Raw genomic sequence first — 21,130 nt, 5'->3', positions numbered from 1 at the left:
TCGGGGAATGACGACATCCATTGCTTCTTTCACATCTCGCCTCTCACTCCAGTCAGGGAACGGAGAGAGGATGAGAGAACAAGATGGAAGCGGGGCAGAAATGTGCGTCAGACAAAGTAGAGAGAGCTGGTGAGGATGGACAGGTTTGCAGAGGAGAGGAGAGGGAAGGGAGGGAGGCAGACGCAGGGCAACGATGGGAAACGAAGAATCGGAAATACCGTTTTCCAACAAAGATGAAGAGACTGGGTTCGGAGAGAGGGAAGGTACCAGGAGTAGTACAGAAGCACATTTAACTGGAGGCGGGCGGAGCAGAGAGAAGGAACCCCTTGACTTGTCCCTTGCCCGTGTGTTGTGTCGTGGTCCCCATGACTAATCAGTTACACCAAAGAAAGTTTAGACTTTGGGAAGTGGGACATTAGGCTTTGGCTCCTGGTGTGGAGCACTTGCTCTTGCTGTAACACCGGCTGGATACAGTGTCCCGGGGCTCTGGGGCAACCCCCCTCCCGCCCCCCGCCTGTGAAATAATTTGACACAGCGTGTGCTTGTTTAAAGCGAAGGAGAACACAGCAACGCCGCCCGTTTAAACCACACATTCCAAACGGTCAGGAGGGAAGTGTGGGCAACGCATATCTCCAATACCCAAATCCTCCACTCCACCGGGGATATTTGCAATCAACTCCCTTCACAATAAAACAATTGCAACGCCTAAGGTTGGTAACTCGTACCGAAGGAGTTGCTTAATTTAGAGAGAACATTGAACCCGGGTTTCCTGGTTTTAAAGAGTTAAAATAAAACAATCCAAGATGGCGATCGCGCTTATCTACAAGGAGGAGATGCCTTTTCATTTTACAACTCTCCTCTCTTTATGTAAATAGACACTTGTGTCTGTTAAAGTGCGAGGCCACTCTGCATTTAGCAAGTTACTCCTGGTGAAATAAACTTAACTAAATTGCAAATGTTGGTCCTGGTCTGGCCGCTTCGCCGCACAGCCGACAGAGTAAACAACTTGCCATTCACTTCATTGCAAATCCCTGCTCGATTATCCCCACGTATTTCTGTCGGGAAAGATGACAGTGCAGAGTCAACACGCTCCAAATTCGTCTCCTCTCCATTCGCCAACACTATCTGCAACTTTGAAATTAGCAACTTGTCTGCATTGCCGCCGGAGCTCTGGTGTTGAGCAACTTCGGGATTGTGAGAATCCCATCTCACAATTCAGCCAACTCATTAATCCCTACATATTAAGGATTTTTTTTTAAAAGGGGGAAAAAGTATCCCGGGGTTCTAACTTGCTGGTGACGGGACTGCAGCGGGGATCAAGCACCGAAATCCGATTCAAACCCCCTTCCATTCCCCACCCCAAAACTTAGACCCTGTTGAAGACTTCTGTTGCAAAAGGCGAAGAGCTTTGAACCTTCGGTCAACCCGGAGAGAAGGTTTGCAAAACACTGTAACAAAGTTGCACCGCCGCTAACAAAGCGTCCAGATGTGTTCTTAAAACTTCAAAGCAGTCCCAAGCAGCACCCATGCTGCATATTGCACGAGTTAGAAACTCGTTTAAAATTAATTGTAAATAAAATAGTGAAAGACGTCACCAAGTCAATGGCGGATCGCGGCGTGTTCCTGTGTTAGTTGACTAAATGTATCGCTTTATTACTGAGAGCCGAACCACGAAAGCGCCGCTCGTCTCTGCCGTACACCTTGGGCAAGCATCATATTTTGCTTTGCATTCGGCAGCGGGTGCATCGGCCGTGGCGTTTTTCAGATTTTTTAGCAGAAATCCCAATTTTTGCGTCCGCCCGCCGAGTCCTCGCGTCGTTTTCCACCGATTGCGTCCCGTGCTGGCGGCGCCGGCCGGACCTGCCCGCTGCAGGGGCAAGATGAAGGAATTAGGTTTGCGGCGGGGCGGCCCGTGTGGCCGGCAGCCGCCGGCAAGGGGCCGGGATCGGCCGTTTTTGCAAGCGAAGAAACACAGATGGAAGCACAGCTCGCCATTTTTGCCTGCTCGGAGCTGCCAGCAGTTGGTGTTCTCAGTCAGGTCCGCGCCGAGCCTACTAATTCCCAGCGTCAGCGCAGAGGTGCTGAAAAGCACTTGAGAGCAGAGGCGTCCGGGCCGAGGAGCCAGTGAGGTGCTGTGGGGCCAGTCTTCAGAAGTCCTGACAGAGAGACCCCCCCCCCCCCCCACCACCCTCCTCCTGCTCTTTGCCTTTGAGGAGGGAGCTGCCCATTTCCCTCAGAGAATAAAGTTAACCAGAGAGGACAAGATCAACCATGACTGAAAACTCAACCCCGGTGCCCCCCAAAGCCAAGCGGGCCAAGGCGGCCAAGAAGCCGTTGGACCACCCCAAGTACACCGACATGATCACGGCTGCCATCAAGGCGTTGAACTATCGCAGCGGCGTCTCCAGGCAAGCCATCCAGACGTACATCAAGCGGGAGTACAACGTGGGAGACAGCGCGGACCATCAGGTGAAAATCGGGCTCAAGAAGCTGGTGGAGAACAAGGTCATCAAGCAGATCAAAGGCATGGGGGCGTCCGGCTCCTTCCGTTTGGTCAAGGCCGACGAGCCGAAGAAGGTGGTGAAGAAGGTGGTCTCCAAAGCCTCCAAGAAAGGCTCCTCGCCCAGAAAGGCGCCGGCGGCCAAGAAGGCGGTGAAGGCCGCGCCGAAGGCGAAGAAGGCAAAAGCGGAGAAGAAGAAGCCCAAGACGCCAAAGAAGAAGGCGGCCACGCCCAAGAAGGTGAAGAAGACGAAGCCAGCGAAAGCCAAGGCCAAGGCGAAGAAATCCCCCGCGCGCAAGGCCCCGCCAAAGAAATCTAAGAAGTGATCGCTGTCCTTCCCTGGGGATTGAGGACTGGCCTTGCTTTCTGTCTGAAATCTTCAGAAACTTTTGTGTACATACAGTTTTAAAAAAAATGTTTCTTGAATTTAGTAAGGAGACTTTTTATTTTGTCAGGAACTTATTGTGTCTTGCATTTAAAAAAAAACAATGTGTATGCAGTAATCATGTATTGGAGCTGGTGACTTCGGGACTGTGACAGGGAATGTAAATGTTGTACTCTGCTTGTGACTGTCTTACCTCCAGACTATCAGCTCTTGTGTTAGAGCCCCGTCAACGAGCAGGCAGGATGTGTGTGCATGCGTGTAGCTTCTAATCCCAGAGGATGGTTATAAATCCAGGCGTTTGTTGAGACAAGCCAGGCCCTACTAATGGACAACGCATTATAATTGCAGATCACAACAGTTAATTGTATAGTTCAGTCACAACAAGATCAGCCTTTACTTCCAAATTACTTTGTTTTAGACTTTTAAAGCTGTCTAGAACTGCTGTTTATGCTTGTGCTGTGTTGTAGCATTAAATAGTTTAAGATTTGTTTTTAAAAGGATTCCCCACCTGAATTGTAACAGTTTGTTTAATCTGTATCATTGATGGAGAGCCAGAGAGAGTTAGTGATCTCAGTATTTCTTTACAGTGTAAGAGGTCTTGCTAGATGATACTGTTACCAGGTGACAGAACCCTTTTAACTATTGTAACAAAATTTTAATAAAAGTAACAGCACTGAAGGGTGTTTTACAAATCTGGAGGTTGGTAGCTTGCAGCAGTAACAGTTCCAAGCATCCTGACATCCATACTTGGACACAGTGCTGTGTTGAGATTCCCTGGGATTTCCTGAGGTGGACGGGGTGTTAGAGTCTAGAGGCATTCACTGTAGAAGGAGGCTGGTGGTTATTGCAGCCCATGGAGGGCAGCAATCACATATTATTTAATAAAGTAGCAGGATCTAAAAGACCAGAATAAAAATTAAACAACACTCTAACTTGGCCAAAGAAAAATTAAAGTTCCTGACTGAAAGGCACCCTTTTATAAAATGGCTCCAAAATGTGATACATGTTGATTTTGTTATTTTTTACTAAATCGCTGTATTTTATTAACCGTTAGGATGCTCCCTACAAGCAGTTTGTACATGTCATTAATGATGTATGTTTATTATGATTAGTTATCTCTGGAGCTGTCGTATGGTATCTTTCAAAGCCATATTGGACATTCCTACTTACACAGTGAACCTCTTTCCAGTTAAACTCTGCTTTTAAGTTTTTAAATTTACATGATGTTTTTTATTAAGCAATCTTCACTCCTAATTATTTTATGCCACGGTGTTTATTTTTTTTAATCTGAATTCAGCCGAAGATTGAGTGCAGACCATAAACTAATCGCATCAGTGGAATTGGATGACTCAAGACAATACTACATTTATAGGTTGACCTGTTCCTTTGTATGTTTATAATGAATAAAGCTACATTTTGATTTGAAAGTAGTCACCTTTTTATCAATGGAGCTTGTCTACACCATCAGGTGGGAGTGGGGAGGGACTTTGGGGTCTTGAAACTGACCATCTGAGGCCACCTGGTTCAGGAGGCCTTCACAAATCAGAGGGGGTCAGTGGCCCCACTCACTTGCTCCCTCCAACCCTTCTGGAATCCTTCCAGAAGCCGCGTGGGCGACGACTCTGGGGGTGTGCTCTGCCTCATGACACCGATCAGGGTTGAGGTTGGTTTGACGCCCTCGCCACAAGAACAGAAGCGTCGCTGGTACAGCAGGCCATTCGGCCCAGCTGCTCAGTGCTGGAACAGCAGACAGTCTGCTGGAGGAAATCAATGGGTCGAGCAGCATCTGTGGAAGGAAAGGAATCGTCCTGAGGCAGGGTCTCGACCTAAAACGTCGATACTTCCTTTGCTTGACCCACCGAGTTCCTCCAGCAGATCGTTTGTTGCTCCAGATTCCAGCATCTACAGTCTCCTGTGTCTGTTTAGTGCTGGTGCTTATGTGCCACCTTCCACCCTTAACTATTGTGCTGGGTCCCCCTTAAGGGGATCTTTGCTCCCTGCCTCCTTACTCCCTGTAGTAGCAAATCCCGCATTGATTCACAGTTGCAACTGAGGGAGCACTACCGAGCTTGACAGGACCCACCGACAGGGGGCTTTGGGTTGGGGTCAGGCAACATTCAGGGTTGGGGTCAGGCAACATTCAGAGTTGGGCGGAGGTAGGAGCAGGTACAAAGTCAAAGTCGATTTTATTGCCACATGTACAAGTACATGTATGCACAGGGGCAATGAAAAACTTACTTGCAGCAGCATCACAGGCGCATAGCATCAGATTCACAAGAAAAACATAAATTATACAAAATTACGCAAGAATTAGAACAAAAATAAAGTCCATTGGAGTGCAAAGAAGTCGTAGTGTTGCTAAACTCTAGTGATTAGGGTTGTTCAAGAACTGAATGGTTGAAGGGAAGTAGCTGTCCTTAAACCTGGAGGTGTGGGACTTCAGGTTTCTGTACCTCCTGCCCGATGGTAGCTGTGAGAAAACGGCATGGCATTACAGTGTACTGGTAAGAAAATGGCTGACACTATGTTTGCAATAAGACAATACCAGTAAGAAATTTAAGTTGCCTTCACTCCTAATATCCAAACAGGGGGAGTTATCATCACTATAAGCAGCATGTTTAAGATTATTGTACTTACAGTGATGGTCAGGCATAGAGAAATGCTAAGTAATGAAGCTTAGGGCAGGGTTCCAATTGGCTGTGGTTGGGTTAAGTTTTAACTTTATACCAGAATACATGGTGATAATTTCTTTGGGTACCCTCTATAGGAATGTGCTCATGGAGGTCAAGTGTCCATCGCTAATCAGGGACGTCCACCATCAAATACACTTTGAAATAATGACAGCATTATATAACTAGGTGAATAAGTAACATTAAGGCAGGTGGACCTGATCATGTGAATTAGTGATGGATTAGTGTATTCCTCAGCTGGCAAGAAGCTTGGATCTCGGGGTGCTCAGAGAAATGTGGACATCATCAAATGATAACAAGAAAGGGCAAGGAATATTTAACCAGGCCTTTACACTCGGAGGTACTGCAACTGATTTGACCCCATCTGTAGTTCACAGTCTGGACAGTACTTGTCAGCAAATGAATGCAGCACACGGTCACCAGAATAAGATCAGGTGATAGGTTGACGACTCCTCTCCCTCCACCAGCTGCTTTCTCCAACTCCTTTTGCATGGCACCACATTCTAGCATCTGCAGTCTCTGGTGCCGCCAGGTTGAAGATTTGTTGCATGGATAAGCTTTCTATTCCTTAGAAAGATGGAAGATCTATCTACTCTGGATGTTTAAGTTAACAAAACAATTTGACAGGGTGGTTATAGAGAGACCATTGATTGCCCCTGGTGGGAGGGAGAAGAACAAGTCGGCCTGCTTTAACACCGGCGTGAGGTCATTCAGAGGGGACACAGAGCAGAGAACACTGGAAAGGCCCAGCAGGTGAAACAGCTGGAGCGGGAAGAGAAACACAGCCATCGCCTCAGGTCAGTAAACCACCAGCAGAACTGGGAAAACTTCAAGGTGGAAAGGTTTTAGTTGCAGAGGGGCGGAGAGAGCTGGAGACCGGGTGGGTGGAGTCAGGGAAAGGGTGGTGAACAACAGCAGGCATGTCCGAGGCGTACATCCACACCGACTCCTGGGAATCCCTGCCCCGTGACTGGCCAAGGTAGAGAAGGAACATTCCGGATGGTTGAGAACACTGAGGTTGTGCGTCAGGAGCACACAGGCAGAAGGAGCACACCACCTCACCAACTATTTACCCACCCACCTGTAGAAGGGGCTGTGGTATTGGTATTGGTATTGGTTTATTATTGTCACTTGTACCGAGGTACAGTGAAAAACTTGTCTTGCATACCGATCGTACAGGTCAACTCATTACACAGTGCAGTTACATTGGGTTAGTACAGAGTGCATTGATGTAGTGCAGGTAAAAACAATAACAGTACAGAGTAAAGTGTCACAGCTACAGAGAAAATGCAGTGCAATAAGGTGCAAGGTCACAACAAGGTAGATCGTGAGGTCAGAGTCCATCTCATTGTATAAGGGAACCGTTCAATAGTCTTACCACAGTGGGGTAGAAGCTGTCCTTAAGTCTGGTGGTACGTGCCCTCAGGCTCCTGTATCTTCTACCCGATGGAATAGGAGAGAAGAGAGAATGACCCGGGTGGGTGGGGTCTTTGATTATGCTGGCTGCTTCATCAAGACAACAGGAGGTAAAGACAGAGTCCGAGGAGGGGAGGCTGGTGTCCGTGACGCGCTGGGCTGTGTCCACAACTCTCTGCAGTTTCTTGCGGTCCTGGGCAGAGCAGTTGCCGTACCAAGCCGTGATACATCCAGATAGGATGCTTTCTATGGTGCATCGGTAAAAGTTGGTGAGAGTCAAAGGGGGCAAACCAAATTTCTTTAGCCTCCTGAGGAATCCAACATTGGCCTCATCAGCCACCTCAGAACCCCCAGGACCCCCCAGGAAGCAAGTCATCCCCGATGGTGAGGGGCCGCTGGAGGAGGAGGAGAAACAGGAGATGAGGGGAACGTGAAACTGCCAAAAGGAGAAAAAAGGCTGGAAATGAGAGAATTGAGCTCATTATCTGAAACTGTTGGATTTGGAAGGTTCATGGGAAAGGAGTGGGAGAGGTCCCTTCAGCTCGCTGAGTCTGCTGTCCTGTTCAATACAGTTGTGGCTGGTCCAATACAGTTGTGGCTGGTCCTCCACCCCAGAACCACAGTCCCCCACTCTCCCCACCATCCCTGATTCATTATGTGTCTGGAAATCTCTCCGCCATCATGTTAAATATATATAGTACCTTGCATGGGAGTGAATTTCACAGCTCCTGTCTCCTCATCTTACCCTGTAACCTCTGCTGAGACATCTCCCCTACACCCAGTCTGTCTTGCCTTGGGAGAAATTCATAAGTTTCAGTTAAATCCCTAAACTCTACTGAGTACTAAATGGTCAGTTTAAACTGTGCTGGGAATCAAACTCAGGCCTTTGGATCACTACTCCTGCAATTCAACCTCTGTAGCATGACCTACCTAGGCACTGCAAAACAATATGAGAAAACACTTCTTAAGGGTGGTGAAACCAAGCAGAGAGTTTGCTCCTACAGAGCAATTTGTCAAAAGAAAAGTCTCAAAGAATTTCAAGGATGAATTGCATCCAGGTTGGGGGTAAAGGGAAAGCCACCCTCCAAACCAACAACGTCCCAGAGTGCGTGGAAGAGAAGTGGTGACTCGGACACTGGGGGAACCTGGCCAGTGGTCTTGCAAAGTCACCTGTAGGGTTGGAGCAGGAGCACAGGAGACCGATCTAATGTCCTCACTGAAGGACAGGAGCAGACAGGGGAAAGAGAACAGTTAGCGGAAACTGGGACAGAGATTCGAACTAAAGCAGTTTCAATCATTCCATCACTAACAAAAACCTTCCCTGGTCAAGCATAAAAAGGTTCATTATCACAGGTTACGGGAAATCGTTTTACCCCTGTGCATTCTTTCTGTCTGCATACTCCACCCTCAGTAATGTGATCACTCCCCATCTATTATTTCAGTGTGGCAAAGCAACAAGTGGCCTCAATAATCACTGATTTAATTGTGCATTGGCTCTGCTGTTACTGGGAAACACCACGGGCCCTTTGTTAGGCAGTGAGTGTTTATCAAGTACTTTGTTCCTTGCCTTGCTGTTGTTATTACTGAGAGATGCCAAGCCACACAGGAGAGTGAAATATTGGTGCTTCCCACCCCTACATTCCTTCAGATGTTTCCAAACCTGGATAATGAGCGACTGTAGAAACATCCGGGTACAAGGGAATGTTGGTCAAAGCCTTGTCTGGGCCTGAGCCCCCCATTAACACGGAGAGTCTTACCTCCCCACTGTCCACTCTGCACTGTGAATGCTGTGTGTGGATACAGGAGTGGACTGGACACTCTCATGGCTCCACTTGCTGTGAAATAGAACTGATTGTGTGTATCAAAGAGGATCCAATCAGAAACCAGGGTTAGTATTTACCCCGTAACCCCCTGCAGGGTGGACAGTGGAAGATTGAGGTCCCTGCTGGAGATGTGCTGGGCCCAATGGGGAAAAAAACATCTTCCAGCTCTGCCCTCCCTGTCACCAGATCCCCCTCTCTACCACACTCCCATGTCACCACTCCCTAACACAGCCCCGTTACCATTCCCCCTCCTCATCCCCAACACTCCCCATCCCAACTCCCCCATCCACACTCCCAACTCTACTCCCCACCATTTCCTGCTCCCACACTCCCCACGTTCCCTACCATTCCCCATCCACACTCCCGTCTCCACCCCCCACCATTCCTACACTCCCCATTATTCCCCACCCACTCTCCCCATCTTCCCCCTCTCTACGTTCCCCAACATTCCCACGAAGAGAATTTGAGAAGTGGACGCAGGAGCAGAGCCTTCGACTCCTTGTGACTGCTCCACTGTCACTGAATTTCCACCTCTGCAGCAGGCCCGTATCCCCGTTTGCCTTAGTTTCCAGAAGTCCGGCTTTCTTGAACATCCTCAGTGAGTGTGTCTCCACAGCCCTCCCTCGGAAGATTAAGATTAAGGTTATGATTTCTTTATTAGTCACATGTACATCGAAACACACAGCGAAATGCATCTTCTGCGTAGAGTGTTCTGAGGGCAGCCCGCAAGTGTCGCCACGCTTCCGGCGCCAACATAGCATGCCCACAACTTCCTAACCCATACGTCTTTGGAATGTGGGAGGAAACCAGAGCACCCGGAGGAAACCCACGCAGACACGGGGAGAACGTACAAACTCCTTACAGACAGTGGCCGGAATTGAACCCGGGTCACTGACGCTGTAAAGCGTTACGCTAACCGCTACACTACCGTGCCTGCCCATGAATGAAGTCCCAACACAGACTGGTGAGTCCACAGCCAAAGTACTGTCTGCAGGTCTGGTCTACCTACCTACAAAGATTTTACGGGATGTGATAGGGTAGATGGTGAACGAGTTTCTTTTCATCCTGGCCTGGAATAACCAACTCATTATCTTGAGCCTATGGTTGAAGACACACCAGCCAGGATAGCATCATCCCACATTTACCCGGTCATATCCTTGTTACCTTTGTATACTTCAATGAGATTATCTCTTTATTAAACTTAAGCAACTCTTGCTTGAGCCCAGTCTGGTCTGCTTAACCTCTTCATGTCGGACAATCTCACTGCCTCAGGAATCAGTCTTGGGAATCTCTGTGGCAAGGATACCCTTCCTTTGGTTGGCAGACCTGACCTGCAGACAATATTTTCATTGAGTCTTACAAGGGCACTACATAACATAACAAAACCTCTCTGCTGTTGGACTCAAACCTCAGCCTGCACACCCCTGCCGTCCTAACTTCTTCCTGTCCTTGCACTGGAACTTTCAGTAATTGGCGCACAAGGGCAGCCCAGGTCCCACTGAACACCAACACCTCCTCATAGCTCTCCATTCAAAAATTACTCTGCCTTTCGATTTTCTCTTTTAAATTAGACGACCTCACATTATAGTCCATTTGCAGTGTCCCCAGTGAAGTCTCTCTGCATCCTCCTTACCCACCTACACTGCCATCCAGCTTTGTATCATCAATCCCTGCGGCTTCCCATGTCACAGTCTCCCACCCAATCCTCAAACCCATGCCAGTATGTTACGCCCAATACCGTGGACTCTAATCTTGACGGATAATCTCTTACTGTGGTCAATCCACTAGTCACGGGTCTCCAATCTGAAAAACAACTTTCCACCATCACCATATCCATATTGATGGATAATCTCTTACTAACAGTCAACAGGAATTAGAGGAACAAATATGCAGAGAGATCACAGAAAGTTGCGGGAATAATATAATCCTCATCTTAGGGGGTTTTAACTTTCCGAATGTAGACTGGGGCTGCCATAGTGCTAAGGATTTAGATGGGGTGGAATTTGTTAAGTGCGTTCAGGAAAGTTTCCTCATGCAATATATTGAATGTCCTACCTGGGGGAGGGCAGACCTTGAACTACTCTTGGGAAATGGAGCAGGACAAGTGACTGGGGTGTCAGTGGGGGAGCACTTTGGGACCAGTGACCCATAGTTTTGTTCGTTTTAAATTAGTTATGGAAAGGGACACAAGTTAAAATTCTGAATTGAGGCAAGGCAAATTTTGAGGGTATTGGACAGGAACTTGCAAAAGTTGATTGGAGTAGGTTGCTTGCAGGCAAAGGGACATCTGACAAAGTGGGAGGCTTTTAAAAGTGAGATATCAAGAGTTCAAAGTCTGAAGTTCCTTTTAGAGTGAAGGGCAAGGCTGGTAGGAGTAGGAAACCCTGGATGATGAGGGATATTGAGGCCCTGGCCAGGAAAAAGGAAGGAGGCATGGGTCAGGTACGGGCAGCTGGGATCAAGTGAAACCCTGAAGGAGTATAGGGGTTGCAGGAGTGTACTCAAGAAAGAAATCAGGAGGGCAAAAAGGGGGTATGAGGTAGCTTTGGCAGAGAAGATTAAGGAGAATCCAGAGATTTTATGAATATTAAGGGGAAAAGAGTAACTAGGGAGAGAATAGGCCCCCTCAAACACCAAAGTGGACACCTTTGTAGGGACCCACAGGAGATGGGCAAGGTCCTCAATAAGTATTTCTCCTCTGCTTTTACTGTGGATGAAGACTTGAAGACTTCAGACCTTGAGACAGTCAATGGAGAGCTCTTGAGGATAGTCCGCATTACAGCAGAGAAGGACTGGATGTTTTAAAACGTATGAAGGTAGATAAACCTCCAGGGTCTGATCAGTTATATCCTAAAACACTGTGGGAAGCTAGAGAAGAAATTGTGGAAGGCCTGGCTGAGAGATATGCATCATTTTTATTGACAGGTGAAGTGCCAGAACACTGGAGGGTGGCTAATGTTGTGCCTTTATTTAAGAAGGGCTGCAAAGAAACACCTGGGAAGTATAGACCAGTAAGCCTAACATCTGTGGTAGGTAAGTTACTAGAAGGGATTCTGAGGGATAAGATATACAGTACATGCATTTGGAAAGACAGGGGCTGATTAGGGAAAGCCAGCACAGCTTTGTGCATGGGAGATCATGTATCATGAATTTGAATGAGTTTTTTGAAGAAATAACCAAGAAGGTCAATGAGGGCAGGGCAGTGGATGTGGTCTATATGGACTTCAGGTTCTGCATGGTAGGCTGCTATGGAAAGTTAGTTTGCATAGGATTCGGGGAGATCTAGCTAATTGGATACAGAATTAGCTTGACGGTAGGGTGATGGTGGAAAGTTGTTTTTCGGATTGGAGGCCCGTGACTGGTGGTGCTCCCCAGGGCTCGGTGCTGGACCTATTGCTATTTGTCATTTATATCAATGATTTGAATGAGAATGTACAAGGCATGGTTAGTAAGTTTGCAGATGACATTGAAACAGATGCTGTAGTTGACAGTGAAGATGGTTATCAGAATTTATAGAGGTACCTTGATCAGCTGGGTAAATGGACCAAGGAATGGCAGATGGACTTTAATTCAAATAAGTGCGAGGTGTTATATTTTGGGAAGACGAATGAGGGTAGGACTTGCACAGTGAACGGTAGGGCCCCAGGGGGTGATGTAGAACAGAGGGTCCTAGGAGTACAAGTGTATGGTTCCCTGAAAGTGGCATCACATGTAGACAGGGTGGTGAAGAAGGTTTTTGGTACACTGGCCTTCATCAGTCAGGGCATTGGGTAAGGAAGTTGGGATGTTATGTTGCAGTTGTACAGGACATTGGCGAGGCCACATTTGGAATATTGTGTTCAGTCTCGGTCACTGTGCTATAGGAAAGATGCCATTAAGCTGAAAGAGTGCAGAGGAGATTTACAAGGATGTGGCTGGGACTCGAGGGACTGAGTTATGGAGAGAGGTTGAGCAGGTTGGGACTTTTTTCATTGGAGCATAGGAGAATGAAGGGTGATCTTATAGAGGTGTATAAAACCATGAGAGGCATAGATATGGTGAATGCACAGTCTGTTTCCCAGGATTGGGGAATCCAGAACTAGAGGGTGTAGGTTTAAGGTGAGAAGGGAGAGATTTAATAGGAACCTGAGGGGCAACCTTTTCACCCAGAGGGTGGTCAGTATATGGAAGGAGCTGCCAGAGGAAGGGGTTGAGGCAGGTACATTAACAACAGTTAAAAGGTACTTGGGCAGGTACATGGATAGGAGAGGTTTAGAGGGATATGGGCCAAACACAGGCTAATGGGACCAGTTTAGATTGTAATCTTGGTCAGCATGGACCATTTGGGCTGAAGGGCCTGCTTCCGTGCTGTATGACTCTGTGACTCTAAACTGCAACCTCAAAAAATTCGGCCAGATTTGTCAAACATAATTCCTCTTTCATAAGTCCGTGTCAACTCTGCCCAGTGGTGTTTTGTTTCTTAAATGTTGTTTTCCTTAATCATAAATTCCAGCATTTTCCCTGAAAGTTAACTGAATTACATTTCTCTCTCCCTCCTATCATAAATAGTGGGATTACATCTGCAATGCTCCAATCAGTGGGAACTGTTCCAGAATCTGTGGGATTTTGGAAGTTGGCGATCAGTGCGTCCACTATCTACACAGCCTCATTCCCCTGAACCCCTCGGAACCAGATCAGCACATCCTGCTGATTTATCGCATTTCTCTAAAACTATTTAATTAATATTCATTTATTAGTCACATGTACATCGAAACACACACTGAAATGCATCTTTTTGCGTTAACAACCAGCACAGTTGGAGAATGTGCTGGGGGCAGCCCGCAGGTGTCAGTTTTCTCCTGCTCCTGGGCCTGTGGTTCTTTGGGAGGATTTTTCTCTCCTTCCATGAAAACAAACACAAAATATTTGTTTAATTTCTCTGCCATTACCCCATTCCCCAATATAGTCTCCCCTGGAGCAACAGTCTGCTGGAGGAACTCAGTGGGTCCAGCAGCAACTGTGGGGGGAGAGGGATCGTGGACATTTTGGGTTGAGACCCTGCATCAGGACTGAGAGTGGAGAAGGAGAGAGCCGGTATAAAAAGGAGAGGGGGGAAGGGGTGAGACAGGGACCGGTAGGTGACTGGTGGACAGAAGAGGGGTGAAGGATGACGGCCAGGTTCAGTTCCAGCCGCTGTCTGTAAGGAGTTTGTATGTTCTCCCCGTGCCTGCGTGCGTTTCCTCCGGGTGCTCCGATTTCCTCCCAAGGACGTACGGGTTAGGAAGTTGTGGGCGCACTATGTTGGCGCCGGAAGCGTGGCGACACTTGTGGGCTGCCCCCCCAGAACACTTGACGCAAAAGGTGTTAAGGGAGGGGAGGGGTGGAGTTGGGAGACGCAGGCAGGCGGCTGGTTTGCAGGAACACAAAGTGCTGGAGTCTGGTGATGTGATAACGGGAACCATTGGGGGGAGGCGAAGAGCAGATGGAACCAGATTTTGGGGGGGAGGGGATACGGTGAACGGGGGGGGCACAGGAAAGGGGACAAAAATGGAGGGTTGGGGCAGAGGTAGATTGGAAGGACAGAGTGAGAGAGGGAGACTGGGGGAAACACAGGAGGTGGGGGGGGGGGTTACCTTAAACTGGAAAATTCAATGTCCGAGCCATTGGGCTGTGGACTACCCAGGCAGAATATGAGGTGTTGTTCCTCTAGGTTGCACTAGGGAAGCTGAGCTGGGGACAGTCGTTGCGGACAGACTACAGGTGCTCTGCAATCCGGTCACCTCGTCTTCGACTGGTCTCACCAATGTAGAGGAGGCCACATCGGGAGCAGCAAATGCAGGAGGCAAGAGTGGAGGAGGTCCACGTGACTCTCTGCCCGACCTGGAAGGAACGTTTATGTCCCTGGAGGAGGTGCAGGGACAAGGGTCACACCTCCTGCGACTGCGGGGTTCAGCGAGGGGCAGGCGAGGAGGGGTGAGCGGAGCAGATAGTCACGGGGGGAGTGATGCCTGAAGAAGGGGGAAGGTGGAGGTGACGTGGGTAGTGGTGGAATCACGGTGCAGCGGAAATGCGAAGGGTGATGAGTTGGATGCGTCGAGTGTTCTGGGGGGCAGGCCGCAAGTGTTGCCACGCTTCCGGTGCCAACATAGCATGCCCACGACTTCCTAACCCGTACATCTTTGGAATGTGGGAGGAAACCGGAGCACCCAGAGGAAATCCATGCAGACACGGGGAGAACGTACAAACTCCCTACAGAATTGAACGTGGGTCGCTGGCGCTGTAATAGCGTTACGCTAACTGCTACACTACCTTGCTTAAATTCTCTTGATGACCATGGCTGGATAATTCTTTTCTGTCAGGTTTTTTTGCCTTAAAGGCTTGCACATGATTTGTAAACTATGTCGTGATAGCCACTGCCTGCTTACTGCCATATCTTTTAACGCAGATTCCCAATCCACTGTGGTCAATGTGTCTTATATCTTTATTTATATTTAAGACCTAGCTTTCAGATTGTATTAAATCACTTCCAGTCATTATTGGTATTGGTTTACTATCATTATATGTACTGAGATACAGTGAAATACTTTTGTTCGCCTCCCGTCCAGACAGATCATTCCAAACAAAATTACATTGGGGTACATAGAACATAGAACAGTACAGCACAGAACAGGCCCTTTGGCCCACTATGTTGTGCTGACATAGCTAATCCCTCCTACCTACAGAATACCCATATCCCTCCATTTTCCTCTCATTCATGTGCCTATCCAAGCCACTCTTAAAAGCCCTCAATGAATTTGCCTCCACCAACCTATCAAGCAATGCATTCCAGACATCCACCACTCTCTGAGTAAAAAACGTACCCCTCACGTCTCCTCTGAACCTACCCCCTCTCACCTTAAATGCATGCCCTTGCGGTAATAAAAAGAAAGCAGAATGCAGAATATGGTGTTGCAGTTACAGAGAGAGTGCAGTGCAGGTGGACAAATAAGGTGCAAGGGCCATGATGAGGTAGATTGGGAGATCAAGAGTTCGCCTTCAGAGTATGAGAGGGCCATTCAAGAGTCTGATAACAGTGGGATAGAAGCTGTCCTTGAGTCTGGTGGTTTGTGCTTTTAAGCTTTTGTATCTTCTGCCTGGGAGGGGGGAAAAGAGAGGATGACCGGGTTGGGAGGGGTCCTTGATTATATTGGATGTTTTCCCAAGTCAAGTTATACTTCACTGTCATTCACCATATGGTATAAAAACACATGGAGGAACGAAATGTCATTTCCCCCAGACTCACACAACAGAGGACATACGTAGAACAGAGGACGTACAATAAACGCAGACAAAAAAAATTTTTCAAGTACAAATAGTACAAAAAACGGTATATACAGAATACAAAATGAGTGCAGGGTTAGTGCAAAACCGAGTTGTATGAAGAAAATACCGAACTCAGTGTGTAGCACTAGATGTATAAACCTGTTCAGCAGCAGCCAAGGTTCTTATACGCCGTTGTGCAAACCAGGGCTTTTGATGCGGCATTTGTCTGAAATTGCCTCCAGGGTATTCAGGAGCCTGACAGCCTGGGGGAGAAAGCTGTTGTACAGTCTCGTAGTTCTACAGACTGGGCTGTGTTCAGAACTCTCCGCAGTTTCTTGCGGTCTCGGGCAGAGCAGCTGCCATCCCAAAAGCTGTGATGCATGTGGGTAGAATGCTTTCTATGGTGCATCTTCAGAAATTTCTGTCGGGTTATGATCACTCACTGCATTTACAGCAGGTACAACTGGAGGCAGGGCTTTGCCAGCTGTCAAACCTTCCAGTTAAACTAAGATGGGGGCTTCTCCACTGTGTCAAATGAGGCCCTGTTGCTGGTTAGAGCAGGTAGCAGGAGTCAGGCATGTTCACGGCCACCAAAGTAAGTCCTCAGACCAGGACCAGGTCAGCAACACCATAGCAATGGTTGGGGCAACTTCACTTTTCAGGAACTAGGCATCAATGGGCAGGCCGCCGTTTATTGTCCATCTTGAATTGTCCCGGAGAAGGTGGTGGTGAGCTGCCTTCTTGAACTGCTACAGTCCTGTGGTGAAGGTGCTGCCACAGTGCTGTTGGGCGAAGGAGTTCAAGGGTCTAGTTCCAGTGATGGTGATGTTTGGGTAGTAGAAGTCAGGAGGAGTGGCCTGGAGGGGAACCCACAGGAGTGGGGAAACCAGGAGAATAATGCAGCCCGTCAAATATTCTTCTAGTGCCTCTTCAGGGAACGATTTAAACCTTACCACAATTCACTGCTTAAAAACTAACCTGGTTGGATTGGTTTATTATTGTCACATTGTATTGTGGAGGGCCGTGGCTGTCACATGACAGCACTGCCCATTACCTGGTCGAAAGGCACACCTCTGTCAATCAAGGTTTGGCTCCACCCCACCCATCAGTGCACACCTGACCATTGGTCTCTTTAAGCACCTTTGTACTTGGCCTCGGGCCAGTGGCCTTTTTGAACTACCTGGGCTGGACCCCCCCCCCCAACCCCCCAGACCTCCAGCACTATAAAGAGTGCCACATGTGCTTGGTTTGCTCTCTTTGATTTCTCCGAGGAACCGTGGAATGGCACTGGAGAGATCGTCGGTAAGGTGTGCACGTCAATAGGGTTAGGAGCGTTCTAGTTGGTACTCCTGGTAGCGTACGGCTGTGCCTGCACTGAGTCAAGGGGTGGTGGGTATCATATTGCTTTTCCTTGATTGTCTGTACCCAGTTCGTTGTATGTGTGCGTGTGTGCTTCTGACCCTTGTTGTGATTTTCCTACACTCGCTATCACCGGTGTGTGTGTGTGTGTGTGTGTGTGTGTGTGTGTGTGTGTGTGTGTGTGTGTGTGTTTGTGTCTGTGTGTGTGTTTGTGTGTGTTTGTGTGTGTGTGTGTGTGTGTGTGTGTGTGTGTGTGTGTTGTGTGTGTTTTGCCCCCATTACATCTTCCCCATGTTTGTCTTTGTAAATAAATTATTTATCTCTAAGACTCTTTGTCCTTTGAGACCTCGAATCTGTTTCATAACACACATGTACCAAGATACAGTGTAAAGCTTTTGTTTGGGTGCCATTCAGATTAATTATGCCATGCATCGAGGTAGTGAAAACAAAAACAGAATGTAGAATATAGTGTTGCTGTTACAAGGAAAGTGCAGTGCAGGTGGACAAATAAAGTGCAAGGGCCATGACAAGGTAGATTAGGAGATCAGGAGTTCAAGAGTTCATGTTTTAGCGTGTGAGAGGCTGGTCCAAGAGTCCGACAACAGTGGGATAGAAGCTGTCCCTGAGCCTGGTGGCGCGTACTCTCAAGCTTTTGTATCTTCCGCCCGATGGGAGAGGGGAGCAGAGAGAATGACTGGGGTGCGAGGCTCCTTGACTATGTTGGCTGCATTGCCAAGGCAGCGGGAAGTGTAGATAAAGTCCATAAGACCATAAGATATAGGAGCAGAATTAGGCCATTTGGCCTATCAAGTCTGCCCCGCGATTCGATCACGGCTGATTATTTTTCTCAACCCCATTCTCCTACCTTCCCGTAACCCTTAACCCCCTTACCAATCAAGAACCTATCAATCTCTGACTTAAGTACACCCAATGACTTGGCCTCCACAGCTCTCTGTGGCAACTAATTCCACAGATTCACCACCCTCTGGTTGAAGAAATTCCTCCTCATCTCTGTTCTAAAGGGACGTCCCTTTATTCTGAGGCTGTGCCCTTGGATCCCAGACTCTCCTACTGATGGAAACATCCCCTCCACATCCACTCTATCCTGGTCTTACAATAGAGGGGAGGCCGGTTTGTGTGATAGACTGGGTTGTGTTCATAACTCTCCACAATGTCTTACGGTCTTGTGCAGAGCAGTTGCCATACCAAGCTGTGATGCATCTGGATTGAATGCCATCTATGGGCATCTATAAAAATTGGTGAGGGTCACTGGGGACATGCCGAATTTCCTCAGCCTTCTGAGGAAGTGGAGGTGCTTTCGAAGCAGAGTTGTTGGCTCATCTCCCTTTGGTGTTTTTGTCAATGATCTCAAATCTTGGGGTTACCCCTCCAACCAGTGGAAACAATTTCTCTCTACCTATTCCAATTACAATAAAACCGCTCACAGTTGTGAGAGCCTTTATAAAGTCTCCTCCCACCCTTCTCCACTCTGTAGAGCTCTCCCGTTTCCCCGGCATCATCACTGGACACACATTCTTCATCTCTGGAACTATGACAGTGAAATCTCCCCTAAGCTGGCGCCATTCAATGGATCATTAGATATTAAGAGAATCGAGGCTTATGGGGTTGGTCATGAAAGTAACCTGGGGTAAAAGATCAGATCTGACCTTCTTGAAAGGGGTATCAGGAACAAGGGGCGAATGGCCTACTCCTGATTCTATTTAATACGTCCTTCCTAAAATGTGTTGCTTGGTTTGGACACAATGGTCTAGTTGAAGCCAACTCATGGTTTATGAATGGGGCTTGGGTTTGGCTTTAACCAGTAGTAAAATAATTTGGCAGCAACACTATATTCTGCATTCTGTTTTCTTTTCACTACCTCGACGTAATTATGTCTGGCGTGATCTGTCTGGATGGCGGGCAAAACAAAAGCTCTTCACTGTACATGTGGCAATAATAAACCAATGCGAGAACCAATCAAACGGAACCCCTCCCAAAGCTGCTCCAACAATAGGTCGATGTTTTCCCCACCCATCTCCCACCCTGGAGCTGACGACAACAGTGCAGGAATCACGTGTCCAATAACTTTGATTAAGTCTGCCCCACGTGTCCTTCAAGGTGTCCATGGAGATCACTGACCAATCCCGTTTGTCCGTGGGATCCACTGCTCAGTGGTGTGACAGCTGCGATAACGAGACTCCTCAGGAAATGGGATGAGAACGGAAGGTGCTTATGATTATGTGATAGAAAAGCAGTGGGCCATTCAGTCCTTTGTCCCTGCTGTACGATGGCGGTGGTCCAATCATGGCCTCAACACCACTATCCCCATTGCCCCAACCCCCTGTGGATCACAGTCCGTGGGTTTCCACCGTGAATGTATCAATGACTGCGTCTCCACAGTTCTCTGGGGGAGAGAATTCCAGAATCTCAACTCTCTGAGAGAGGGAATGCCCCCATCGCTGCCCCTTATTCTGCATTAATGCTCCTCGTTCCAGATACCCCCAATGGGGGAAACGTCTCAGCAAATGGAGGTCATGTTGAAACCCAAGTGGAAAACATGGAAACACTCAGCAGGTCGGGCAGCAGCTGCGGACAGGGAAACAGAGCTAACCCTTCTTCAGAACCGATGACCCACAGACGTTGCGGCCTCCTCTGCATCAGGGAAGCCAGACGCAGGCTTGGGCGACCGCTTCGCCGAGCACCTTCGCTCCGTCCGCTGTGGCCGTCTGGATCTCCCGGTGGCCAGCCATTTTAATTCTCCTTCCCATTCCCACACCGACATGTCTGTCCGCACCCTCCTCTACTGCCAGGTTGAGGCCAAACACAAACTAGGGCATCAGCACTTCATATTCTGCCCGGGCAGTCTCCAACCTGGTGCTTTGTAATATCGAGTTCTCCAACACATGGAAACTGCTCCCCCTCTGTCCCTCTTCTCTGCTCTGCTGATCCACCTGGCCCCCCGTCACCATGTCTCTTTCCCCTCCTTCACCTGCCCGCCACCCACACACTCCTCCCACCAGTTCCCCTCCCCACCTCCCTCCCTTTTCCAGGCTCCACCTTGCTCTCCTATCAGATTCCGCATCTTCCGCCCTTTATCACCTCCACCTATCAGCTCCAAGCTTCTGGCGCCATTCCCACTCTCCCCTCCCCCATCTGCCTATCACCCACCCCCCCCCCCCCCCCGTCACCTGGATCCACCTATCGCCTGCCAGCTCTTGCTCCACCCCTTCCCTCGACATTTTGACACTGCTCATCTCCCCTCTTATATCTCAGTCCGGATGAGGGGTCTCGACCCAAACGTCGACTGTCCGTTCTCCTCCACAGGTGCTGCCTGACCAGTCGAGTGTTCCCAGCATTCTCTGTTTTTATTTCAGATTTTCAGCATCTGCACTGTCACAGTCTTGTTGAAGAAAGTTATGAAGGTAACGATCTGTAATTGTTACAATAATTGATCTTCATTAAGTTGCTCTTTAGAGAGACCGCAGTCACTACAAACCTGGAGTGAATTTTTAAAATAATTGCCATTCACTAACAAAAGGCAAAAAAGAATCAAAATAAATATAAAGACAGAGAACTGGTTGCACCAGGGTCTGGTACGCCAATTCAAATGTGCAGAAACGTAGGAAGCTGCAGGGAGTAGTGGACTCTGCCCAATACATCGCGGGCACATCCCTCC

The 21,130-nt window shown here is 48.3% G+C and overlaps 1 protein-coding gene across 1 annotated transcript; it reads left to right on the top strand.

Moving 5' to 3' along the window:
- Nucleotides 1-2,088: 2,088 nt before the first annotated feature.
- Nucleotides 2,089-4,315, top strand: LOC127585721 (histone H1.0-like). The gene has a single exon (XM_052043436.1). The coding sequence runs from the start codon at nt 2,272-2,274 to the stop codon at nt 2,824-2,826; it is 555 nt and encodes a 184-aa protein (XP_051899396.1). The 5' UTR covers nt 2,089-2,271; the 3' UTR covers nt 2,827-4,315.
- Nucleotides 4,316-21,130: the final 16,815 nt, after the last annotated feature.

The sequence above is a fragment of the Pristis pectinata genome, chromosome 33 (assembly GCF_009764475.1).
Source record: "Pristis pectinata isolate sPriPec2 chromosome 33, sPriPec2.1.pri, whole genome shotgun sequence".
Lineage (NCBI taxonomy): Eukaryota > Metazoa > Chordata > Chondrichthyes > Rhinopristiformes > Pristidae > Pristis > Pristis pectinata.
This window is presented reverse-complemented; position numbering and strand designations above follow the sequence as displayed.